The sequence below is a fragment of the Geotrypetes seraphini genome, chromosome 12 (genome assembly GCF_902459505.1).
Source record: "Geotrypetes seraphini chromosome 12, aGeoSer1.1, whole genome shotgun sequence".
Taxonomy (NCBI): domain Eukaryota; kingdom Metazoa; phylum Chordata; class Amphibia; order Gymnophiona; family Dermophiidae; genus Geotrypetes; species Geotrypetes seraphini.
In genome coordinates this window covers 1,256,490-1,284,213 of record NC_047095.1, presented here as the reverse complement: position 1 = coordinate 1,284,213, position 27,724 = coordinate 1,256,490, and the positions used below count along the sequence as shown (strand labels likewise).

At 41.2% G+C, this 27,724-nt stretch overlaps 1 protein-coding gene across 3 annotated transcripts in view; it reads left to right on the top strand.

Annotated features, from left to right (window-relative positions):
* Nucleotides 1-807: 807 nt before the first annotated feature.
* The window catches only part of TOR1AIP1 (torsin 1A interacting protein 1), a 64,256-nt gene continuing 37,339 nt past the window's right edge, over nt 808-27,724 (top strand). Inside the window, exons 1-8 of one of the 3 annotated variants that reach the window (XM_033916091.1) lie at nt 811-1,556; nt 5,426-5,482; nt 8,968-9,033; nt 12,340-12,402; nt 17,645-17,683; nt 19,243-19,308; nt 19,614-19,715; nt 27,540-27,608. In XM_033916091.1, coding sequence (XP_033771982.1) covers nt 1,064-1,556; nt 5,426-5,482; nt 8,968-9,033; nt 12,340-12,402; nt 17,645-17,683; nt 19,243-19,308; nt 19,614-19,715; nt 27,540-27,608 — 955 coding nt within the window. In that variant the 5' untranslated portion in view covers nt 811-1,063. Of the gene's footprint in view, nt 1,557-5,425; nt 5,483-8,967; nt 9,034-12,339; nt 12,403-17,644; nt 17,684-19,242; nt 19,309-19,613; nt 19,716-27,539; nt 27,609-27,724 lie in introns of all 3 variants that reach the window. The other 2 variants (XM_033916093.1, XM_033916092.1) reach the window with 2 other exon arrangements.

The window sequence follows — 27,724 nt, the reverse complement described above, 5'->3', positions numbered from 1 at the left end:
AAGATTTAGAATCAGAAAATAATATTAAATATTGAACTAGGCCAGTTACTTGGCAGATTTGCACGGTCTGTGTCTGTGTATGGCTGTTTGGTGGAGGATGGGCAGGGGAGGGCTTCAATGGCTGGGAGGGTGTAGATGGGCTGGAGTAAGTCTTAACAGAGATTTCGGCAGTTGGAACCCAAGCACAGTACCGGGTAAAGCTTTGGATTCTTGCCCAGAAATAGCTAAGAAGAAGAAAAAAAAAAAAAAAATTAAATTGAATCAGGTTGGGCAGAGTGGATGGACCATTCGGGTCTTTATCTGCCGTTATCTACTATGTTACTCTGTTCACTTCTGAAAAATCTTTCTCCTCTTTTTGTTGAACCTACTGGGCTCCCTCATTTTTCTCTCTGGTGTCTGTTGTGCCTCAAACATCTCTTTAGACTTTCTCCACACAAGCAATTGCACTTCCTGGCAGGAGAATCAGGATAACCAAAAACTTCACATTTTCTCCTTCCTCCCTCCCTCCCACTGCTCTTTACTATCTACACATACACCTCTGTGACTCCCTGAAAAATCCCACATCCTCTATTCTGGAGCAGAAGCATTTTCGGGTGTGGAGGGGGCATATTTTGTTTTGTTTCTATTTATGCTCCTTACAAAAATCTGTCTCCGATTTGTCCTTTTGTTATTAGATACTTAAGTCATAGGTATCGGCCAGAAATACAAGTTCCGAGTAATGCTAATGATAGCCTCTTGGACATAAGGCGGAAGCACTGACCAATTTTTCCTAGGTTTGTTCACTGGAGGGCACCCTCTCCCTGGCAAGAAGCTCCCCAAACATGAAGTCATATCCTTCCCTTCCTTCTTTCCACTTTTCTCTCTGGTTTGTTTCTATTAACAGAAAGAATGCTGTGACTCATCACAGGCACAGAGCAGGAGCTTCTCGCCGTCCACATCAGCAAAAGAATACAAGACTTAAAGATTCGCCACGCTTCCGATTGCCACAAAATAAAGCTGCAAGACTGAAACACAGTGCAATAACTTCCGACTTGTTAAGTCTCATCATCTTCAAAGAGCCACCATGCCATTAGCCAAAAGCGAAGGATATAATTTCGGGCCGGAGGAGAACTTATTTCACATGGTAACCCCTAGATCTCCCATCCGATGCACCCCGACTTCAAGAGAAAATAACGCAACAGAGCAATGGATAGCGGCCATTACCCCGGAAGACGGCGGCCGAGCAGTCGATGAAGACATCACTAATTGGCCAACGGACGAAAGAGACTCTTCCGCCCCTCAGCTCAGAGGACAGGAAGTAGAATCAGGCGAATGTGTGTGCGTGCACAGCAGATTCAGGCCAGTCGCGAGCGAAGGGGGAAGCAATTTCCGGAAGGGAACGCGGCGCGTTGTTAGGTTCCGTTTGACAGACTCGCCGGTTTCCGGAAGCAACGAGACCACGATAGTGGAAGAACGGGACGAAGGTTCGTTTCTTTATTCAAACGAGCAAAGTATGAATGTGAGGAGTCGGCAAGGCAAGCAGTTTGAGCAGGCTGGCGAGAAGCGAAAGCAGAATGGTGAGTATCCGGTCGTTTTGAAAAAAAAAAAAAAGACAGCGGGAGCAAGGGAAGGAGGCAGCGTGCAAGAAAGAACTGAAACGGAAAGATGTGTCGGGGCCGTTCTCTGTTTCAGTCGCCCTCTGCACCGTGGGAGTGGCTTTAGGTTTCACTTCGGGTGTGCTTAGATACTCGGGTAAACCCTGGTTTCCCCGCTCTCTCCAGTAGGTTACTTTCACTTCCGCACTCCCGGGCATGCTGAGGCTCGCTTCTGCTTCTCTCTCTAGTTGCTTTATTCGTGGTTCAGGTTTGATTCGAGATAGGAATTTTTGAAGGGAAAGATCCTTAACTATCGTTAAACTAAAATCATCCTGATGGCCAGGGTCGGGATGCATATGTGACTCTTGGCCCATGACCGTTGCTATAGTAGCTAAACTAGATGGGACAGGGGGGAAAGGAAACGTGTAGTTGTGAATGAGGGTATTTGAATTCTTAGAGCTGGTTCCTTGCTCAGCAGGAAACTCAAAGGAGGAGGAAACTGCAGGCCAAACCTAGGCTTTTCTGCCCCCACCTCTTTTTTTTATTAAATCAAGTCCTTGTAGTTCTAGAATAGATGGACTGAACTAAGGGCTAGATTCACTAAGCAAACCGATCGTGTACCGATTGGTTGGCGACCCCTTTGCGATCCCAACCTGATTCACTAACCTTCTGGCCGATCCGTTTCCGAGTCTTGCTGGGTGACCCATTCACTAAAGGCTCCCCATGCAAATGACATAATAGGAAACATGGCCACGAGCGATCCCACGGATCGCTGAAGACCGATTGCGACGCATGCGCAGACCATACTGTATATTAGATCTGCGCATGTGCCGTTCTCCTGCACCAGCGAGGTCAAAACAAAAGGGGAGGGGTGGTGAAGTAATGATAGGCAAAGGGCTGAGCCGGGCCCGATCTTGTCTCCTGACGGGACTCGCTGCAGCCTCTTTTAAAAAAGTCAAGGGGAGGGGGGAGGGGGAACTTCCAGACTTTGGAACAGAACACTCCTGCTCTCTGCTGCCTTTCCCTGCAGTGTGAGTCTGTGATTTTAAAGCGGGGCTGCACTGCGGGGAAGGGCGGCAGAGAGCAGGAGAGTCGGGGAGGCACTTTTCCCCCACAGACTCAATAGTTTAGCACAAGGGTCTCAAAGTCCCTCCTTGAGGGCTGCAATCCAGTCGGGTTTTCAGGATTTCCCCAATGAATATGCATGAGATCTATGTGCATGCACTGCTTTCAATGCAAATTCAATGGGGAAATTCTGAAAACCTGATTGGATTGCGGCCCTCAAGGAGGGACTTTGAGATCTGTGGTTTAGCGGATGGAGAAGCAGGCTTGCAGCTGGAACACAGGAGGCAGTCAGGGTGGCAGAAAGTAGGGTTTTTTCAGGGCTACAGGGGGGAACTGCCAGACTATGAAACAGAACACCTGCGCAGACTCTCCTGCTCTCTGCTGCCCTTCCCCGCAGTGCGAGCCCGTGGTTTTAAAGCAGGGCTGCACTGCGGGAAAGTGCGGCAGAGAGCAGGAGAGTTGGGGCCACACTTTTCCCCACAGACTCAATGGTTTAGCGGATGGAGAAGCAGGCTTGCTGGTTGAACACATGAGGCAGGCAGGACGGCAGAGAGTAGGGTTTTTTCAGGGCTGGTATTTCAGGGCGGAAGAGAGCAGGAAAGGAGTGAGCAACTTGTCCTCATCAGTTGCTTGGTTTTGGGTTGGCCAGCCCAGTCGTTATGCCTGAAAAATGTTGGTGAATCACTGCCTTCCTAGATTTGCATGCCATTTTCCTCATTTGTGTGCGTGGATCGGATCAGGTGTGGACAGGTTCGGCCAGAAGGTTAGTGAATTGGGTTGGGGTTGCAAACCAATCAGTACACGATCGGTTTGCTTAGTGAATCTAGTCCTAAATCAAGAATAAAAAGTACAGTAGTTATGGGTTTCCCAGAACACATGCTGCATAGAGATACATAATAATTCTAAACTCTTATAAATCCTAGTTTATCAAAATAGTCCAAAGAAAACTACATTAACTTTATACACTGTATCTGAAGAACCTTGAAGTTGTTTTCAGATTTTTTTTAAGTATCATTACGGTTGGATTTCTGTTCTCATTAGGATTTCTAGGGACTGGTGCAGAAAGTTCATGCAAGCTCAGCTATGCTGATATTGCAAGGTATACACTGATGAGAAATACTGGAAGGGGGCTGAGTGTGGGTTTATTTCTGTTTGTCATAAATTAATTCACATTATATTCAAATGAATGCATATGAAGCTATTAAGTATGCTGTGCTGATGCACAAAACAAAAACTTGGTCTTTGATGTTATCCTGCAAATTTTTACACCAGCACAAATGTAGACATAAATGTTTCCCTGTCAGGTTTTTACACTAGCTCATGCATGCATGGATTTTAAAGTGTGCTTGTTTGGCTTTACATGAGAGATAAAGTGAGTCTCCTATTTATTTCTGCCTCCAAAATGAAGAAAACAAAAAATTGCAGCCCCTCTGTTAATCAGTGACACATGTTTTGGTTATAAAATTGGATAGTGTTAAGTTTCATATATGTATTTGGAAAATTGCTGTTCCTGCTTTGTGGGCTGCCAGTGTGCACTTCTGTAAATTCTTATAGGTATTTTACAAATGACTCCTTGGTTGGCAGAGTATTTTGGATGTTTGCATTCCATTCTATGTAAAATGGGCTTTTTTGTGCCTATCCACTATAATAAAACCCTTAGCAAGCATGCGCACTTCAATCACCGTGCTTCGTGATCTGTGCTTCCGTGCCACGCAATGCCTGCCTCAGCTGATTTCCTGCCCCAATCTCTGATGCCGGCGACTTTCTGCCTTCTGACTAAGCTGCCGGGATGCCTCTTTTTCTCACCCCCGGACCAGCAATGGCAGCAATCGCGGTTTCATCAAGCAGCCGCAGGCTTCAATAATGCGAGGTGGGCCGGCCCAGCAAAAGCCCTCAGGCTGCCCGGCCTAGCGGATGCTGGATAGGGAGCAGAGAAGGGGTACTACTGGACAGTAGGGAGGTGAAAGGAAGGGAGAAGAGCTACTGCTGACAGGGGGAGCAGGGAAGGGGTACTGCTGGACAGGAGGGAGGTGAAAAGAAGGGAGAAGAGCTACTGCTGACAGGGGGAGCAGGGAAGGGGTACTGCTGGACAGAGGAGAGACAGAAAGAAAGACAGGGGGGGCACGGAGAGAGACAGAAAGACAGACAGGCGGCCAGGGAAAGAGACAGAAAGACAGACAGGGGGAGAGACACAGAAAGACAGGGGGCAGGGAGAGACAGAAAGAAAAAAAGACAGACAGATGGGGGGCCAGGGAGAGAGACAGAAAGAAAGAAATGCCTAAGTCTACACATCTATTCTAGCACCCGTTAATGTAAGGGCTAAAAAACTAGCATTAAATAAGCTCTTATATGACTTTGCTTGTTTTGTCCACAATTTGGTCTTTTAGGAGTTAAAGTAGCAAAACAAATGACCTTGGAAAACACAAAAAAGAGCAAAAAAAGTTTTGGCTGACGCCAAGTTTTCAGTCTATATTTTTCTGTGCTTGTATATATACAGAAAGCAGTTAACATTTGTATCTATAAAAGCTGAAACAAGTTCTCACAGGATTAAATACTCTATACCATTTTAGAAGAAATTTGCTTATTCCATAAATCTGTGCTAAGCAATAGTAGCATTAAAATAAATCATTCCAAATCTAAGCAAAGGTTCCTCTCAGTACTTTAGTTTTATGTTGGCATTTGTATAGTACTGAAATATGGGTTATTTTCAACAAATCACATACATTATGCATTTTATTTCTGCTTCTTGCAGCAGTTTTTAATGAAGTAATTGTTTCTGTTTTTAGATGAGAATTTTTCACCGCGTCTTACAAGGAGTTCAGCAAGACAGACACCAGATGCAGGTAAGAATGTAGGCTTTATCCCTTTGGAACAGAGTCAGGAGACCAGAGAATGTAGGACACTTCTTATCATGGTTGCTCTTTGGATTAATTACTCAAGCATAATATTGTGCAGTAATGTTCCATTACAACCACTGATGAATAGTAAGTTAGTACATCGCTAGGTAATTATCTTGCCTTTTCATGTAATGTTGGCATATAGGTGTGGCAGGGATTCCAGTCTTCTTACAGAAAAGATAAAATAGCTGAATGTAGTGGATCAAGGTTTATTTGTTTGTATCATATCACACTGTGACCTAGGTCACATTGTATTCGGCGGTTTAACCGCTGAATGAGCATACTATTTGAATTTCTAAAAGAAGAATATATTAGTACCATGAACAAATATTTTTTGGGAAAGAGAAGGGAGATCGGAAGAGGTTGAATTTTGGTATTGTGAAAGGTATCAAATCTAAATTTGTGCTGAACCTCATCTGTCATTCTTTATTCTGGCCTGATTTTTAAGGTTTGCCTTCAGTATTTTTGGTGACATTCAGCAAAAAATTGTCTGCTTTCACATAGCAGTTTAGCAGTTTTGTTTTCAGTGTTGTTGCCTTGAAGTGCATTATTTCATTCACATTTACTAGAATTAATGAATGAATTCTATTTGTGAAAGGAACTGGTCCTTGTGCATATAGATTTTGGCATGCTCCTTTTTTTTATAGCTCAGTCTTTCTGTTCCTTAAAGTGTAAAAGGGGTACTTAAAACAATTTAGGGAGTTAGCAAACAAAATGCGGCAATCGGACTTTTAAAATACCTCCGTGCCCGTGACCCTGTCTCCCAGGCTCTAGTATCAGGCTTACTTGCTGCCCGTAGCATGGCAAAGCTTCCTTCGTACGTGCCGGACAGGTCCCTCGGTTCCCAGGACGCCTCAAAATGCCTCCTGGTTGTGCCCTTCAACTGTAAACCGCCAAACGACGTTCCTACTCACACTTCACACTTCCTTTTTACCTTGTGTATTGATTGGTCTGTAAGTCTATTTGTCTAACCCATTATTTTAAATTTTAAATGGTATGTCTAAATATATGCTTATATTTATTTTATTAACGTTGTATCTCGCTTAGTAAAACTAAATAAGCAATTCATCAAAGTAAAATAAAACGTGAAACTTCATACCGAGTTACTGGAATCAACTGCCCCCACAGATCAGATTCCTTGAAGGACTCCTCCACTTTAGGAAAGAAATAAAAACATACCTCAGCCCATGATCAATGAAAAATCTTCCACTGTAGCTATAGCAAATTTAACCTGTCATGTTCTTTTTGTTACATCATTCTTTTTGGACCCCAATTAGATTGAATAAGTTAGATAACTCTAAATCTAATAGATATTTGCACTGTCAACTAGACATAAGAACATTCGATCATTTACTGTTTTATTGCCCTAAGATACTGATTTTCTGGAAATCAATTTGGGGACATATTAATAATATTTTAGAATCTGAGATTCCGTTAACTTATGAAATAGTAATTTGTGGTACCATTTTACATATCAAGGATCCCCTAGATAAATATAAAAGACGTCTCTTATTAATTATGACTAGTACAGCTATACAAATGATTACACGCAACTGGAAAAACTGGGATCGTCTCAACTTTACATTCTGGTGGGCAAGTTTATGTCTAATTTACAAATATGAGAAAATGAACGCTGATTTGTTAGGGAATACAGAAAACTTTTAATTAATTTGGGGCCCATTGTCGTCTTTTGTAGAATTATTATAGTTGTAATTTTTGTTGTTAGATACAATGCACATCCAGGGGAGAGGGTGGGAGGATTATAAGGTCTTTTAATTGATTATTTATACAGATGATAATAGGGGGGGGGGAAGGGTGGTATTTTTGAGGTTTGATAAATAAGTTTGATTGATCATATGTATAACTTATGTTTAAAATATGTATAATATAACTCTGAATCTATGATAAAATTTTATAATTACTTTAATGATAAAGATTAGGATGGGTGGGGGGAGGGTAATCTGTATGAATCTTGTAAAAATGTAAGTGATGTTTAAAGTGTTAAATGTATAATCTATGTTGTTTCCACTTATTGAAAGTGTTTTAAAATGAATAAAGATTTTAAAAAAAACCCCAAAAACCCACCTGTACATTATGTATATTGGTATTAGATCCCTAGTGTATGTCAAGTTAGGATTAAAAAAACTTGTATTAAAAAAAACTTGCACTATAAGGTTAATTATGGTAAATTGTAATCTGTAAACTTTGCCGGTCCACAGAAATTTCTTGCCAGTCCACAGGGCCAGCACGTGCATCAGGCCCAAAACAGTGTTCTTCAACCGCCGGTCCACGGTGTGATCGATGCGGCGTTATCTTTGAGCCAGCTCCCTCTTCCTAACTGATTCAGTGCTCAAAGCCACGGGCAGTGGCTCCTATGGGCATCCTGCGCCTGAACCGGAAGGAAGCCTTCTGTCTGATGTTGCAACGTCAGAGGGAAGGTTTCCAGATGAGGCACGGGACGTGCAAGGTGCAATTAGTACTATTAGGGGGGCGGGGTCTGGGATGGAGATTGGGTAGAGATGGGCGGGGTCTCGCCCACAACTTAGCCCAGTGTTCTTCAACCGCCGGTCCACGGACCGATGCCGGTCCACAGAATAATTCTTTTATTTCTGCCGGTCCATAGGTATAAAAAGGTTGAAAAACACTGCTCTATATTATGTTCATTGATATTAGACCCCTAGTATGTATCAAGTTAGGATACAACCTTGTATCACAAACCTGTACTGTAACTATGTCAAATTGTAACCTGTTAACTGTATATTATGTATGTTTACCTGTAACCTGTTCTGAGCTCTTTAGGGAAAATGGGATATAAAATGAATTAAGAAATAACCATCCTTGTCAAATCGTAGGGCTCCTTTTACAAAGGTGCGCTAGCGTTTTTAACGCACGCACCGGATTAGCATGCGCTAGCTGAAAATCTACCGCCTGCTCAAAAGGAGGCGGTAGCGGCTAGTGCGCGCTATTCCATGCGTTAAGGCCCTAGCGCACCTTTGTAAAAGGAGCCCATAGCCTTGTTAAGGTCTCGTGCAGGGGTAGGGAACTCCGATCCTCGAGAGCCGTATTCCAGTCAGGTTTTCAGGATTTCCCCAATGAATATGCATGAGATCTATTTGCATGCACTGCTTTCAATGCATATTCATTGGGGAAATCCTGAAAACCTGACTGGAATATGGCTCTCGAGAACCGGAGTTCCCTACCCCTGGTCTAGTGCCTGGCATGCAGATTAATGTCAAACTTATTAATTCTACATATACTTGTGTGAACAGACTGTGCTGGAGATTTGTGCACTGGTAGTGGTCCTAATATTTCTCATAAGATGCCCATTTTCATCATATTAGATGAGCATCTATTTTACACACATATGATTTGATCCTATATAATCTTATTAATTTGGTGCTTTTTGTGTAATAATTTTCCTCCTCTCCTAGGGGGAGATGGTAGCGCAAGACACTCGGATAAGTTACTACGACCACCTATCAGGAGTCCTTTGAAAGGTGAGCTGACTTACCTGAAATGTTCTGACCTTTTGTTTATCCACCTGATTATTATTGTGCAAAAGTAATTAATTCATTGAGTTATTTTTTTTTTATTGTTGTTTGTATAGTAGATATTAGATGTAAGCAGTGGTGTACAGAGTCATGAAATGGAGAGCCTCTAATCCTATGTTGTATACTGTTTTAGATGGGTTGTGTTTTAGAGCCAGGGAAGTAGTGTACAAACTGATAAATCTCAAAAGACTGCATATATGCTGGCATGGGAGGGGGATTTGGGTAGAATCCTTACCACACAGGAGTGGGAATGTATTTCTGTACGATGTTGGTCAACAATGCTCTTAAAGTACTGTTTCGCTGGCACTTGACACCTGCTATTTTTGGCAGAATGAAAGGGGCTGATGGGAGGGAGTGTGGATCCAAAGGGACATATTATCACATGTGGTGGAAATGTACTAGTATACAAAGGTACTGGTGCTCTGTATTTGCTTATGTGAGTAAGCTCCTTTCTTTCCCATTGCCTATGAGGGCAGAGGTAGTAGCACTATTAGGAGAGCAGTTGGTGGGGACAGGTTTTACCTTCTGGATTTTATGGTGGCTAGAATGGTTGTAGCTCAGCATTGGAGGGGTCCAGGGACTCCTTCTTTTTCCCTTATGAGGGATCGATTGGGATGGGTTTGCCAAAGATAGAATAGCTGAGAGTCTAACTTGAAGGTGGCAGCAGTTCGTGGCTTTCTGGGGACGTTATCTGGAGGTGGAGGTTAAAGAAGATGGGGACATTGCTTAACTGTTGATGTTCTTTGAATCTGTTTTCAGGGTGCTGGTTAGCAGATGGATCAGTAATGTATATGGCTTTGGGTTACTGTAATGTGGTTTGTTTGTTTTTATGGGTGGATTCACCCTGGCCCAACTTGCTGGTTTTCTCTGGAGGTTTTATGGCCTCTGTCACCTGGGTTTACTGTAGGTCATTACTAGCAGGGGTTGGGGGGGATGAGGGACGAGGGATGTTTCTATGAATTCAATAGCACAGTGCACTGTGTATACAATTGTGCATATATGCTGGGGTTTATGCAAATTTTCTATTTTTCTGCTGTTGTGATTTGCTCTGTGTGTGTGGGGAGTCACTGTTCTGGGTATGTTTTGTGTACATTGATAATTTCAAATAATTACAAGAAAACCCTTGTATTGCAGTGGCTAGAAAGGGCATGGTTTAATTTGGGAGATGGGCGTACATTTGCTTTCCTTGTTTCTCTACACCCCACACATCCTGTGGCAGACACTCATACATGGCATTTTTCTAGTTTCTTTGTAGAGAATGACACGGGGAAAAAATCTGTCCCCGTCACCGGCCCACCATCCTCTGCACCGCCCCGTCACCGCCGTTCCCTTCACCGCCCCGTCACCGCCATCCCTTTCACCGCCCCGTCACCGCCACTGCCATCCTATTCACCGCCCCGTCACCGTCCCCGCTGCATCCATATAAGCCTTAGTACTGTAATATTTAGCTTATTCCTTTCTTATAAATCAAAGTTCCTGCTGCTGAACTAGAGAAAGAGATGTTCAGCTGGCAGGGCTTTGTTTATAAATTTTTATCAACACAACTAATATACTATTTTATCCTAAAGCAAAAAATAAATCAATAAATATAATTTTTTTTTCTACCTTTGTTGTCTGGTTTCTGCTTTCCACATCTTCTCATTGAATTCCTTCCATCCACTGTGTGTCTTCTCTCTGCGTCTTCCATTTGCTGTTACTGTGCCTCTCCCTTAACCCCCCCCCCCCAATTGGTCTAGCACCCATCTTCTTCCCTCCACTCCCGCATAGTCTGGCATCTGTCTTCTTCCCACTCTGTCTTCCACATTTCCCTTGGGGGTCTGTTCCTCTCCACCCTCCTTCAATGTCTGTTCTATTCCTTTCCACCACCACCCTTCCCTCCCTCCTTTACCATCTGTTCCTTTCTACTACCCTTCAGCTCCTCTCGCGTGGCCTATCTACCTTCCTTCCTCTTATTTTCATGGCACGTTACAATGTAATTTGTGCAAGCCACTGGAGCCTGCAAGCTCGGTCCCTGTCCCATCCCCACAAACCATCTCGCTTCTGTGCTCCTATTTTCTCCATTTCTAATATCTCCCCTATGTATCTGTCATTGTCCCCCCTGTGTCCATATACCATCCCCATGGCATGTCCCCTTTATGTCTCTGTCCCTATGCCCCATGCACATAATTTCCCCTCTTTCTGTTACCTTCCTGTGTCCAGATTTCCCCTATCTTCCTCTTCCATACCAGTGTGTCTCTTCTTTTCAACCCCATCTAGCTTTTTTCCCTCTTTCTTCCCCCCCCCCCCTGCTTCTAGCATCTGGCTCACCTGCCAGTCCTTCCCTTTCTTTCCTGCTGTGGGTTTTTCTTTCCGACTTCATCCCCTTGGCTCAGAATCCTTTTCCCTTTCACTCCCTCCTTCCAATTTGAGCTGGGAACACTAGCGATCGCACGGTCCCCGCAGCCACTACCTGCCTGCCCAATCGATCCTAGTGTTTAGCCAGCTCTCTCCCTTCTCCTCACCTTAGTTTATAGGTTTTCTTTTTCGGCGACCTGCACGCTTTCCCAAAGAGCCGCGCACGCGCGGCTGCTCAGTGTTCAATCTTCTGCAACTTCCTGTTTCCGGTTGCGTCAGAGCAGAAGATCGAAACTGAGCAGCAGTGGGTGCGCGGCTCTCTGATAGCGTGCGGGTCGCCGAAAAAGAAAATCTACAAACTAAGGTGAGGAGAAGGGAGAGAGCTGGCTAAACACTAGAATCGATTGGGCAGGCGGGTGTGAGCTGCGGGGACCGCGCGATCCTTCATGCCTCACTGCGGGGACAAGACCATTCACCGCCCCGCGGGCGGTGAATGGCCTTGTCCCCGTCGCCGCAGCGACTGCTAGTTTTCTTCCCCGTTTTCGGCGGGTGACCCGCGGCTAAAATGCGGTGGCCGCGGGTAAACCGCCACCGTGTCATTCTCTATTTCTTTTTTCACCAAGTGCAATGCTTCCATGTGCTTCACTCTCACTTGCCCTCTACTACTTGACTACTGCAAGCTCCTTCTCTTGGATATCTATGTTGGATGGTTGGAGGAAACACTTGCTTCCCCTCCTACTTGCTCACCTTTCCAACTCCATAATACTATTGCAGTGCTCTTTCCCTTTCTAAATACTAGAACTCTCCCAAGTTCTCCCTCTCATGGCTCATTCTCAATCTCTCTCTACCCCATCCCTTCCTGGCATTACCTCCATGTTTTATCTTATATATTCTGTTATTGTGTCTTTGTTTTCCTAGGAGGCTTCAACACACCTCAAATAGAGATGCCTGAAAATGTGTCTGTACCAATCCTACAAAAAGGTGAGATTATCATTTTATGTTAAGGTGGGAAATGCAATTTTTTTGGCTAATGGGGAGCATGGATAGCAATTACGTCAGAAGGAGGTGAAATGAAAAACACATTAAATACTACCAAGACAAAATTATTATGGTTTGGGCCAAAAATTGAGCAATTGCTTAGCTCAATTTTGTTAGCCTCTGCTGACTTACTGAAAATGATTTTTCATCTAGAATTCTGGGTTTTATTCTGGATTCTTCACTCTCATTATCTAATCAAATTGTTACTAAAAATGCTTTTTAAGTTTAAAGATGCTTAGAAGAGTAAGTCATCTTTTTTTCAGCAACATTTTGCAGTTTTAGTTCAGGTCATTATTTTATCTCAGTTGCTTCATGCTTGTTTAAGTAAATGTAATTTGAGGAAGCTACAACTTATCCAGAATATGGCATCTAAACTGATATACGGTAAACATAAATATAATCATGTCACACCTTTACTGAGATCCCTTCACTGGCTTCCTGTTTACTGGAGGATATAATTTAAATGTGCAACTGTAATTTTCAAAATCTTATATGGTATTTTTTCTCCTTTGGTTCCTGTTTCATTTAATTCACAAGAAATCTCTAATTCTTGGAGCTCTCAGAAATATAAACTTTGCTTTCCCACTGTTAAAGGAATAAAAACTATGGCCAATTTCTGTCGATCATTTTCTTTTTTATTCGTAAAAGTTTGGAATGACCTTCCTTCTATAATTAAGAGTTCTCTCTCATCTACCCACTTTTCGTAAAGTACTGAAGACATTCTGGCATAAAAGATATAGTTTCTGTTCTAATCTGTAGTATAATTTTATTAATATTTTGTTAACTGAGTCGAGCCCTCCTGTTGGGATGAATCGGTATAAAAAATCAAAGATTAGATTAGGGTCATTCCATGCCAAGTGGTCTGATGGATCCCCACCATTATGTTTCAGACTTTGTTCAAAATTTGCACATAGAATAGTTGGTGTACTAAGAGAATTTAGATTCCTAATTGCAATAGTCACTGAACTAGACACACTTGTCTAACTGGATGTTGGCAGCATTGTGCACAGTGATGAATAAAGTGTAATTTTTAGCTGCTGGTAAAATAGAGAATAATCGGCCAACTTGCAAACTAAGCATTAATAGTGTGTATAAAGAGAATTCTGGCAGGACAGCTCGTGAAACACTGCTTTTCCTTCTCCAGCCCTGGATCAATAGGTAAGCTCAGTCAGGGAAGGGTCAGGCATGCAATTTATTTTACACTCAAAATACAGTCTGATTTTTCTTTAAAGCTTGAAATGTGTCAGGCTTTTGACACTTTGGATTAATAAGTAATTTTGGTCTGTGAATTTACATTTTTGACTCACTATTTATGTTGTTCCATTGTATTTTATGGAATAAAACTTGATGAACTTATCCTGATGGTTCTCCCCAACCCCCTATATGTTCTCTGTGTCCAAATTAGATTGTAAGCTCTCCTGGGACCATCTGTTACATGCTGAATGGACAGCGCTGTGTATGCTTTTCAGCAGTATAGAAATGATGAAGAGTAGTAGTTTTGCAGCGCTTCTTTGTAGTTCTATTTGTCTCTCTCGTTTCTGTGCTATTTGAAAACTGCCCATCTTCCCTAATGGTTAAATGTGCCTCATGTTTTGAGTCTGTGTGATTCTCAGGATCTATTATTTTGCTTTGACTGCAGCTGTTATTTGGCGTATCCCAGAAGCTGATCCCCTAGGTGACTGCCTAGTCTAGTCCAGTGATTGCACTGTCCTTTTTTTTATTTTTATTTTTTTTATAATTCTTTATTGATTTTAAAACTTTCATCAAGTGTACAAAATTGCAACACAATAACATAGATTTAATCACTTGTACATCTTAACGTTAAATCTTATAATTACAAATGTAACCCTCCCTCTCCCACCCTGAAATCCCTCTAGTAATGTTATTTTTCATAAAATAGAAATCCTCCCCCATCCCACCCTTATCTTACATAATAAATATAGAAATATTAGAAAAATGGCATCAATCATGACAAAAGGACGTTAATGGTTCCCAAATTGTAATGAAGTTTTTATAATTTCCATTTTGCACCGCTATTGATCTTTCCATTCTGTATATGTGACATACCGAATTCCACCAAAATTTAAAATTAAGCCTACTATGGTCTTTCCAGTTATTAGTAATATGTTGAATGGCTACTCCTGTCAAAATCAATAAAAGTTTGTTATTACACATTGATATCTGACTCTTTTTTCTCATAGACATACCAAAAAGTACAGTATCATAAGTTAATGCTACGTGATTTTCTAATAAACAATTTACTTGATCCCAGATTGAATTCCAAAAGGCTAAGATATGGGGACAATAAAACAAAAGATGATCTAAAGTTCCTATATCCAGATTACAATGCCAGCATCTATTAGACAAAGAGCTATTTAACTTTTGCAATCTAACTGTGGTCCAAAAAGCTCTATGTAACAAGAAAAACCAAGTTTGTTTCATAGATGCTGACATTGTACATCTCATTCTCCAAGATCAAATTTGTGGCCATTGAGATGCTGAAATATCATGCTTAATCTCAATGCTCCAAATATCCCTAAGAGTATTTTTAGGCTTTTTTTTAACCAATTCACTAATAGTTTTATACCAGTGTGCGGCCTGATGTCCCAGAAAGTCCGCCTGAAAACATAAAAATTCTATGCTAGGTTGAGTATTCAAATTTTTCCATTCAGGGAACCCTGCCTGAATGGCCTGCTTCAATTGCAACCAACGAAAATTTTGTGATTTGTGAAGCCCAAATTTATGTTGCAATTGTGTAAAATCCAGCAGTTTACCATTAGTAATTACATCATTTAAAGTTCTGATGCCTGTAATTATCCAATGTTTCCAGACGATCTTGAAACCGCCAATTTGAATCTTGGAGTTTAGCCATATGGATTGATTCGTTGAGTTATTAATAGTAATTGCTGTTAAATTACTGACAAATCGTAATGTTTTCCAAGTATCCATTAGAATTCTATTTTCTTTGTATAATCTGGGCATCTTGATACTGAGCACATGAGAAAGATGTAAAGGAAACATGAGTCGCCATTCCAAATATAACCAATCAGGAGTATACTCAATGAGATCCGGGAGGACCCAATACATACCTTGACGTAAAATATAGGCTTGATGGTACCTATAAAAGTTTGGAAAATTTACCCCGCCCTCCCTAATTGGTCTTTGCAAAGATGCTATAGCAATTCTAGGAGTTTTACCAAGCCAAATAAATTTTATAATAATCGAGTTCAACTTTTTATAAAAAGATCCATGAAAAAATACTGGTATCATACCCATTTGATAGCAAACTACAGGTAAAATCATCATTTTAACCGTTTGGACTCTCCCCCACCAAGATAAATGTAATGGATTCCAATGCTCACATAATTCCGTAACCTTTTTTAAGAGCCTTTTTTCATTTTCTTTTACAGTCTCATCTACTGTATTTTTAATCCATATTCCTAAATATTTTAAACCATCTTCCTTCCAAACGAAAGAAAAAGACTCAAACATACTTTTTAAACAATGCACATTGAGTGGAAGAAGTTCAGACTTATTCCAATTTATTTTATAGCCTGAAAATTTACCGAATTTGTCTATCAAATCTAACAAAGAAGGAATGGAGGAAACAGGATTTCTCAAATATAATAAAATATCGTCTGCATAAGCAGAAAATTTATATTCCCAATTATTACGAGGAATACCTTGTATCTCCTTTGCTTGATTAATAGCTAACAATAAGGGTTCTAATACTATATCAAAAAGCAAAGGAGATAGTGGACAACCTTGTCTAACTCTCCTATGTAAATGAAAACGATCTGACATTTTATTATTGATATATAGTCTTGCCATAGGGGAGCTATACAAAGTCTGAACCATTTGAATAAATCCTGAACCTATACCAAACCATTCCAAAGCTTGATACATGAAATCCCATTCCACTCTATCAAATGCTTTTTCTGCATCTAAAGATATGGCAAAAGCCGGTTCATTCATATTTTTAGTTAAATTTAAAGTGTGGAATGTCAATCTTGTGTTACTAGAAGAATGTCTATTTGCAATGAATCCAGTTTGATGTACATCAATTATATAAGGGAGAGCCTTAGCCAATCTCATAGCCAAAGTTTTAGCCAGTAATTTTCCATCCACATTAATTAAAGATATCAGCCTATAGTTTGATACCGAAGTAGGATCTCTATTTGGCTTAGGTAAAACAATAGTTAGAGATTCTGCCATGGTACCTGTAATACAACCTTTATTTAGTTGAAATTGATATAAATTTAATAAATGAGGGAGTAATGAATTTTGAAATGTTTTATAGAATTCTACTGTAAAACCATCCCCACCTGGAGCGGATCCAACTCTAAGAGACTTCAATGCAGTTTCTACTTCTTTTAATGATATAGGCTCATCTAATCTTCTTTTTATATGATCAGGAAGTTTTGGACCCACTAATAAATTTAAAAATTCCACACCATTTTGAAGTTTATCAGCATAAGACTCGGAAGAATACAAATCTATATAAAAATTAAGAAATTGATTTAAAATATCATTAATCTTAGTATGCAAATTTCCATTACTATCTTTAATTGCTATTATTTTTACTCTTCTTTTTTTTGCTTTAAGATAATTTGCAAGTAATCTTCCCGCCTTATTGGAACTTCCATAATACAAAGTTTGCTGGGAAAACAAATCTTTCCTCACCAATCTTGAAGATATGTCATTATATTTCCCTTTTACTTTTAATAATTCTTGTAAAGTATCATTCTGCCAATTATTAATTAATTTAGATTCTAGAAATTTAATTTAATTTTCCAAATCAGTGAATTGTTTAACCAATAGTTTCCTAGTATGTGCCGAATAAGAAATAATATGACCTCTCATAGTAGCTTTAAAAGCATCCCACAATATTTCAGTGTTAATATCCGCTGTATTATTAATTTGGAAAAATTCAGATATCTTCACCTTAAATTCTTCAAGAAAAATTGAATCTGCAATTAGTGTATTATCAAATCTCCAAACTGATCTATTTATTTCTTGTTTATCTAGACTACATTTGATTGCACTATCCTAATACTCAAATGAGAGCAGCTATTTAATGGTTTAGTAAGGTGATTGTTCTCACTTGATAGGAAAGGCTTAAAAGAGAAGAAGAATGCTACGTGGGTATTCCAGAGCTAAGCCTTGTATTTTTTTGTCTTCTCAGTTTCTGTAAGTTCAAGTGAGAGGAAGGAAGAACCTGCAGGTGTGTTACCAAAGTTATTAAATACTTGAATCCCTATTCTATTTTAGAATAATATCTTTTCCTCTTTCACTAAGAACTAACTGTTTGGTATCTAATTCCTGCCTTTTTCCTGACTTAGACTAGGTTTACAAGTCCTGTCTCCAACTTTTCTCAGTTTTTCAGCATTTTCTGTGTTTTTGTTCTTGAGTTTGGTTTCTTTCCTCTACAAATGTCTGCTTTTTTGTAAACCACTTAGCTGTAATGTTTGACATCTCTTTAAACATGTTAAACTAAAGTACAGTATGAACAAGGAAGTGGGAACAGACATGAAACAATCTTGCTAAGACCAACAGCAGCCCACAAGCTAAATGCAGTAGAAACACTGGGAAGATTTCTATACAGTTCCAACATTGAACAAATGGTTTCTTTTATGGGACTTCTATAAGAGCTCTAAAAGAGATTTAAATAAAACCTGTTGCTCACTGGTATATCAAGCCCTCTTTCCCACTCCCAAAATCTTACTCTTGAAAGAAAAATCAGCTGGTTGGTTACTTAGGACAATGATTCCCAACCCTGTCCTGGAGGACCACTAGGCCAATCGGGTTTTCAGGCTAGCCCTAATGAATATGCATGAGTGCATATGATGGAAGTGATAGGCATGCAAATTTGCTTCATGCATATTCATTAGGGCTAGCCTGCAAACCCAATTGGCCTGGTGTTCCTCCAGGACAGGGTTGGGAACCACCGACTTAGGGTGCCTCTGCTAGTTAAATATGTTTTCAGATTCAGATTCTTGAGACAGACCATTGCTATGTAATGAAGCATGGGTACCTGAGAATCCATGTGTATAGACCCTATGAGGTTAATTCTATGAATGGATGCTTATCCTATAAAGGAGAGCATAGCTGACAAATAAGCTTGTATATTTTAGGCATGACTATTTACACCAGCTATATAGCTAGTGTGATCCATTTTTAGAGTATTCCTATAATTTATGCATCTAACTGAACAACTCTCTCAAGCAAGGAATGCCAAATCTTATATTTATTCAATTTTCTATACCATTCTCCTAGAGGAGCTCAGAACAGTTTATGTTATTCAGGTTCTCAAGCATTTTTCCCTGTCTGTCCTGGCAGGCTCACAATCTGTCTAATATACCTAGGGCAATGGGGGGATTAAGTGACCTTCCCAGGGTCACAAGGAACAATGCGGGTTTGAACACACAACCTGAGGGAGCTGAGGCCGTAGCTTTAATTACTGCACCACATCCTCCCCCATTAAGAATGGTTAAAAATACTATGGCAAGTTCTAAGGATGGTAATATATTTGTGGGTATGGCAAAAGTATAAATTTATTTAATGATTACCAGACTATTGCTGAATGTTTGGTGGCAGTGAAGATAGTTTCATGCAGATTAATAAAACATAGGATGTGTGTCCTATAAATGGAGGAAAGCTGCTTTGCCACCTAGTGATGCTAATATGTCACAGATTCAAATCCTGTCTGGAAGGGAAGGTTGAAATCCTATCACACTCCTAGCAGTAGGTATTTTAATGATATATTTTCTTTTGTTTCTTAAGGAGGTGATGGTATGATTATCAGTGAAGAAGAGAAGCCGAAGAACATGCCTCTTGAAGAAAGTAGTGGTATGACTTTTTCTTGCTAGGAGCTTATGTGATTTGTGTCTTGGCTTCTATTTTCTCATCGAGCTGTTTGCTGAAGTCATAACTTTTAGTGCTCCATATATGGTTTACCTCTATATTGTACAATGCTGTGTATGCTTAGCAGTGCTACAGAAATGATACATAGTAAATTTTTGTTAATGCTGGCTCATTGGTTATTTCTGAGAATATCTGTACTTGATTTCAATAATGAAGTATTTTATGGTCAATTGTTTATAGTTTATTATTTTGGTATAAATTATGTTTCCTGCTTTGCATTTCTTTTCCAGAGGATGAAGAGGAAGAGGAGGAGGAGGATTATCAGGGTAATGTGCATAAAAAGGAATATACCAACTCATATCAACAAGCAAGTTCCTCAAGCTTACAGACAGGTAAAGGATACTTCATCCTCTGAAAGTATGACCTGCTATATGTTTTGTGATGTACACAATAGTGGGGACAAAACGCTTGAATTATTCACAAGTCGAGTGATAAAGGAAAATGTGCAAAATACAAAAGATCACTCTTGTTCTACTTTTAAACTTTACTAGTTTAAAAGTAGCACAAGAGTGATCTTTTGTATTGTGCATATGTTTTGTGATGGCATCCTCATTCTGCTACCACCCTGACTCTAATTTTTTTTTTTAATCTTCATCAAAGTGTAGAACCCTTTAAGGGCATAAATGACTGGTATAAAAAGCACGGGGAAGTTATGAATCCCAAAACCCAGACTGGCAGGAAGAGGAGCTAGACCATTCAATACTGATTATTAAGGCTGTGAACATGGCAATCACTAGGATGATGTCCAAGGCTAGAAGCTGAAGAAAGCCCTACTTGTGGCATCTGCTAATTCTGCATCTCTTCCCTTTGACTAGTTTGATCAGCAGAGTGATGGCAGCCAGAAGTAGGCAATTATGTGGAGATGAGAGCAACCGAGGGAGAGTGGAGGCACAGTGGTGTAGAGGCATCACTAGTTTAAAAACAGTATGCACTTTCAAAGTTCAAGACAGTTTAGGGCTTTTTGAACTACAGTTGAACACAGGAGTGGAGGTGGTGAAGAGGGATATGTAAGTTCAATCTCAGCCTCTTCTGATGCTGCTTTTCCTCAACTGTAGCAGCAGAGGCTGACAACTTCCCTTCTGCTCTCCTCCAGACCTGTGATGTTTCCAGGGCATGGTAGGAGAGGGTAGCACTATCTCTGGAGACACCTAGGAAATCACCAGGTGCTGGTCTCCCTCTTCTCATTCCCAATGGCTGCCTGGGAGGGGAGAGAAGAGTAGGAAACAGAGGGTTGTTCTCTGCTGAGTATGTTATGTAGCAAGAGGGAGATAGATCCTTAGGATCTGAGAAGGATAGTGCTGAGGTCATTTCTGTGGGATGGAGTGGTGGTAACAGGGAGAAAATATGTGAGCCACCACTTCATACCAGATCTGAGTGATCATAACTGAAAAGTTCCCAGATATGCAGACCCCAAAATCATGCTGCAACTTTTGGGTGAACACTAGCTGCTGAAAAAAAGGGATACCACTGCCACATGAAGAAGCAGGGTGCTCAGAAGTAGCTTTCTATTAACAGCTGCAGTTGGAGGAGCTTGGGCCCATCTGTGCTGAGACAGAGCCTTTGAAGGGATTAAGGTAGTTCTTGGTTTATAAAGACAAGAATAGCTTTTCTGGGTCAGACCAATGGTCCATCTAACCAAGTATCTCATCTTCATGGTGGCCATTTCAGGTCACACGTATCTGGTAAAAACCCAAATAGCAGCAACATTCCATGCTACCGATCCAGTGCAAGCAGTGACTTCCCCCATGTTTGTCTCAATAGCAAACTATGGACTTTTCCTCTAGGAACATGTCCAAACCTTTTTTTAAAACCAGCTATGTTAGCCACTCTTACCACATCCTCTGGAAATGTGTTCCAGAGTTTAACTATTCTCTGAGTGAAAAAATATTTCCTCATATTGGTTTTAAAAGTATTTTCCTTGAATGTCCCCTAGTGTTTGTAATTTTTGATGGAGTAAACAATCGATCCACTTGTACCTGCTCTACAGCACTTGGAATTTTAGAAACATATTGGCAGATAAAGGCCAAATGACCCATCCACTCTGCCCATCCGCAGTAACCATTATCTCTTCCTCTCTCTAAGAGATCCCATGTGCCTATCCCAGGCTTTCTTGAATTCAGACACAGTCTCTGTCTCCATCACCAATTCTGGGCGACTTTCCAGCATCTTCAATCATATCTCCACTCAGTTGTCTCTTTTCCAAACTGAAGAGCCCTAACTACTTTTTAGTCTTTCCTTGTACAAGAGGAGTTCCATCCACTTTATCATTTTGGTTGCTCTTCTTTGAACCTTTTCTAGTTCTGCTATAACTTTTTGGAGATAAGGTGACCAGAATTGAACACAATACTCAAGATGTGGTTGCACTATGGAACTATACAGAGGCATTTTAACGTTCTTAGTCTTGTTTACCATTCCGTTTCTAATAATTCCTAGTATCTTGTTTGCTTTTTTGGCGGCCACTGCACATTGGGGGGGAAGGTTTCAACATATTGTCTATAATGACACCCAGATCTTTTTCTTGGATATTGACCCCAGGTGGACCCTAGCCTCTGGTAACTACGATTTGTGTTTCTCTTCCCAATGTGCATCACTTTGCATTTGTCCACATTAAATTTCATCTTCCAGTCTTCCAATTTCCCAAGGTCTGCCTGCAAGTTTTCACAGTTCACATGTATTTTAAAAATTTGAACAGATAAGTGTCATCTGTAAATTTAATCACCTCACTTGTCCCAATTTCTATATCATTTATAAATAAGTTGAATAGCACCAGTCCCAGTACAGATCCTTGTGGCACTCCATTATTTACCTTCTTCCATTCAGAAAATGGCCATTTCTTTAACGTCCCTCCAGACCGGCACAGAACGGATGGGTTTAAGTTCCTCTGACAGTAGTACAAGTGGGCTGTGCAGTCCCGTCTACAATCAGTCTGTTCTCAGTCTCCAGCAGGTGGAGGTGGTAAGCCTGTGCAGTCTTTCCTTGGGCTAGTTAGGGCCTGTTGGATATAGTTAGTAAATTTTATGTTGTCCCTTGGGCTGTCTGGATAGAGCTTGGGAGACCCTCTCGGGGGTCCTGCCGACTTTGGGGGGGTGCATCGAGTCCCTTCCCCCCATTTCCCCCACCTCCCCTTATTTTATTTCTTTAGAGGAGTCTCAATTGTACACCTTCAGTTACAGACTACAGTTAGAGTGCCTGTGGGGTCTGCTCACTTGGTCTTACAGCTGTGGGCTGTGAAATAAATAAATAAATATATATATATATATATATATATAAAATCAGTAAGCAAAAAGTAACAAGGCCTGAGGCAGCCATTTTTTTTTTCTGCAGCTATTTTGTGTGTTGGCTTCCTGCATGTACGTTATAAGCACTTTTAAAAAGCAGAAGTGCTTCGGGTGCTGGCTTGCATGGTTGTCCTTCATGTGTGTACCACTCGTTGGGAAGTGCTGGAGAAGCCTGTGCTTGCCCAGCTCCCCACGCAAGTGTTTTCCTCAACCGCTGATGATCAGGGAGATAAAGATTTGACTGCTGGGGTTGCTGGAAATTCCCTTTCCACTACAGAGGCTGCTGCAGACAGTTTTGATTTAGCAGCGGGGTTTAGTCAGGCCTCGTTGCCGCATGTGATTTCAGGAGACAGTTTTTTTTGGTGGGCTTTCCTTTGGTTTTGGCGGGAAGCAAGTACTACAGGAAGGATGGACTGCACCTCAACGAGGAAGGAGCAAGAGTATTGGCAGGCAATATGAAGAAGGCCATCGAGAAGGCTTTAAACTAAAGGACAGGGGAAAGCAGACAGTCGACCACCAGTCGATGGTCTGGGTGACAGGATGTCCCAAAGAAGGAACTACGGACAACCACTCAGACACAGGAGGGGATGACCACAAAGCATATAAGAGAGACAACACAGGAGCAGAAAAGGATACCGTGAAAGAACCAGGGAAGACTGCTAAGCTAAAAGAGTCCAAGAAGGTAACACACAGGGAACTCAAATGTATGTATACGAACGCTAGAAATTTGAGAAACAAAATGGGGAGAATTAGAAGCAATAGCAAAAAACAACGAACTGGAAATCATTGGCATAACAGAAACCTGGTGAAATGACGAAAACAAATAGGATACAGTACTACAGGGATACAAACTACAGAAGAGATAGAGTGGGGCAGAAAGGTGGAGGTATTGCCCTATATGTTCGTGAAGAAATAGAATCTGTGAGTGACTATGACGGAAGAGAAAGAGAAGCAGGAATCTCTATGGATAAAGATTCCCAGACACAACGGTGCTGACACAAAGATTGGCCTTTACTAACGACCACCAGGACAGGAGGAGGAAACAGACTTGGAAATGATAGAGGAAATTAAACACGAATGTAAGACAGGTAATGTTGTAATCTTGGGGAATTTCAATTTTCCGGGGATAGACTGGGACCTGGGAACCTCAAATTGTGGCAAGGAGGCAATGTTCCTGGAAGTGCTAGGGGACTGCTTCCTGGAACAATTGGTGGGAGAGCCGACAAGAGAAAACGTCACCTTGGACTTGGTCCTAAACAGCATTACCGGGCCGGCTAAGGAAGTAGAAGTCACAGTCCCGCTGGGGACGAGTGATCACAACATGATCAACTTCAAACTCGATGTCGGGAAGGGGAAAGGTACTAAAACCTCAACCATGACTTTAAACTTTAAAAGGGGAAAATACGATAGCATGAGAGCCATGGTGAAACAACGGATCAAGAAAAAAATGGGCAAAGTCAAAATGGTAGAACAGGCATGGTCTCTTCTGAAAAATACTATCACAGAAGCACAAAGTCTCTACATTCCGCGGATGTCCAAAGCAAAGAAAACCAAAGGCAAAAGAGAGCCGGCGTGACTTACTAAAGAGGTTAAGGAAGCCATAAAAGTAAAGGACTCCTTTAAAGCATGGAAACGCACGAAAACAACCGAAACTTGGAATAAACACAAGGATGATCAGAAGAAGTGTCACAGGGCGGTGAGGGATGCCAAAAAGGACTATGAGGAGAAAATAGCGCAGGAGGCCAAAAACTTCAAACCCTTCTTCAGGTACGTGAAAGGGAGAAAACCTGCAAAAAAGGCAGTGGGACCGCTGGACAACCAGGGAAGGAAAGGGTACATCAAGGAAGACAAACATCGCAGACAGATTAAATTTCTTCTTTGTGTCTGTCTTTACAAAGGAAGACACTGCAACAATTCCAGAAGCAGTGAAAGCATTCAAAGGAGTAACAGAGAACAGCCTTACCACAGTAGAAGTGGACTTGGACCAGATTTACCACCAGATTGACAAACTCAAAAGTGACAAATCTCCTGGACCAGACGGAATTCATCTGAGAGTCTTGAAAGAGCTAAAAATGGAAATCGGAGAACTATTGCAAAAACTTGCCAACCTGTCAATCAAAACAGGACAGATACTGGAAGACTGGAAGATAGCGAACGTCACGCCGATATTTAAAAAAGGATCAAGAGGAGTACCGGGTCCTTGGGAAGATGGTTGAGGCACTGATCAAGGATAGCATAACCTGGCACTTAGACACACACGACCTGATGAGAGCCAGCCAACATGGATTCAGGAAGGGGAAGTCATGTTTGACGAGCCTACTTCAATTTTTTGAGACAATGAACAGACAAATTGATAATGGAGAACCGGTGGATATTATATACTTGGATTTTCAAAAAGTGTTCGAAAAGGTTCCACATGTAAGACTCCTCAGGAAACTGCAAGGCCATGGAATAGGAGATATACTAAGATGGATAGGCAAATGGCTGGAGAACAGAAGGCAGAGAGTGGGCATAAATAGGAAATTCTCAGACTGGGAGAATGTGACTAGCGGTGTGCCCCAGGGCTTGGTACTTGGGCCCATCTTATTTAATATTTTCATCAATGACCTGGAGGATGGACCAACCAGTGAGATCATCAAGTTTGCAGATGACACTAAGCTATGCCGGGCAATCAAATCACAGAAGGACAGTGAGGAACTCCAGAGCGACTTGAGCCGATTGGAGAATTGGGCAGATCAATGGCAGATGAAGTTTAATGTGGAAAAATGCAAAGTGATGCACTTAGGCAGAAAAAATAAGGAACACAAGTATAGTATGTCAGGTGCAACTCTAGGAAAAACTGAACAGGAAAGGGACCTGGGCGTATTAATCGATAGGACCCTGAAGCTGTTGGCGCAATGTGCGGCGGCAGCGAAGAACGCAAATAGAATGATAGGCATGATAAAGAAGGGAATCACGAGTAGATCGGAGAAAGTAATAATGCCGCTTTATAGAGCGATGGTCAGACCACACTTGGAATACTGCATCCAAAATTGGTCTCCATACCTAAAGAAGGATATAAAAATGCTTGAGAGGGTGCAGAGATGAGCAACAAAGCTAATAAAGGGCATGGAGAACTTGGAATACGAGGAACGACTTAAGAGACTGGGATTGTTCTCCCTTGAGAAGAGGAGACTGCGAGAGGATATGATCGAGACTTTCAAAATACTGAAAGGAATCGACAAAATAGAGCAGGAAAAAAAAATATTTACAATCCAATGTGTCACGGACAAGAGGACATGGACTGAGAAATGAGAATGAGAAACCAAGGTGGCAAGGGAGCCCCTTCTGGTGATTCAGACAGGTCGTGACCTGTTTGGGCCGCCGCGGGAGCGGACTGCTGGGCAGTTCTTATGTTCTTATGTTCTTATGACTGAAGCTAAGGGGGGACAAGTTCAGGACAAGTATCAGGAAGTTCTGCTTCACACAATGAGTGGTGGACACCTGGAATGCTCTCCCAGAAGAGGTAATTGCGGAATCCACCGTTCTAGGGTTTAAGGGTAAGTTAGATATACATCTCTTTATGAATGGCTTAAGGTGACATAGGTAAGGGTAAGCTAGATGCACATCTCCTTATGAGCAGCTTAGAGTGATATGGGGACTAAAACTATGCCAGGGTACACCTGGCGGGGCCTCCGCGTGTGCGGATCGCTGGACTTGATGGACCTAGAGTCTGTTCCGGAGATGGCACTTTTTATGTTCTTATGTAATGTTTAGCTTGTACTTATTTTGTTCCAGAATTGCATAGCTGGAGCAGATTTTTCTGGTGCACTACGAACTTAAGCAGTTGGCTTATTTTCTTGGACACAAAGAGGAGAAAGCAAGAGAGAGTGCATATGAGTTCCAAGGAGGGAGGATAGAGAAGATCTGTGTAGTCTGGGAACTCCCCTTTCTTCATCCTCCCCATTAGCTTTTCTGTCTATTTGGCATCCCCAAACAATTGAGTCATCAAGTGCCTATGTTCACAGATCTCTGTCACTGAGTGACATGGATTCATTTGTTCTCACCATTCATTTTCAGGTGCATCATATCTTCCTGTTCTGTTCCATTCTATGGTAATGGAAGTCTGTCTGTTTCTGAGGGAGAATGGACAGATGATTATTGTCCTGAGAAACATAGATTTTTGAGCAAGAAACTGTCAATAAGACTATTCACATTGCATTGTTCTCATTAATGGTTTTCAAGTCTAGATAACCACCTTATTGCTAGTATTTGCCTTCATTGGTCTCGTTATAAAATCTAAGAGAGAATTAAGACCTGCAATGGGACATAAACACGCTCAAGCAATGGGCCGCGACATGGCAAATGAAGTTTAACGTGGATAAGTGTAAGATGATACATGTCGGTAACAAAAATCTTATACATGAATACAGGATGGCCGGTGCAGTACTTGGAGAAACCCCCCTGGAAAAGACACTTCATGTAGGCGACCAGTGCTGGATGCAGTATTCCAGGTGGGAGACGTACCATGGCCCAGTACAGTGGCATGAAAACCTTCTCCGATCTGCTCGTGATCCTCTTAATCATTCCTAACATTCTGTGGGAAATAGAGAAAGGTCTCCTTAGTCCTAAGGGTTCTAAAGTTTTGGAAAGTTAAAAGCCCTGCCAAATATTCTGCATTAGTGCCTTCAAAAACCTTAACTATAATACACTCCAATTTAAATAAAACTCCGGTCTTAATTGGTAACCAGTGCAAATGTATTAACAACAGTGGTATAAATGCCATATCTCTTCTTTTGAAAAATTAGTAGTAATAATTTGTAATTTTTTTTCTCTGTGTGCTTTCTCTACAATCTCTCATATCCATTAATCTCTTCTCCCCTCCTCCTGCTTCTCTAGCTTGTTTTTCAGGTTCTAGAGTTCCCAGTCATTGGACAGCTCCACAGACTGCAAGGTACAGGATGCACGGTAAGTTAAACCTTCATTCAGAATTTCTTCCAATGTTCTGATCAGGCAGGTGAGACATAGGAAGAATCATTTCTTCCTTACTAATTTGTTTTCTGGGGGCTGATCCAATCGATCCA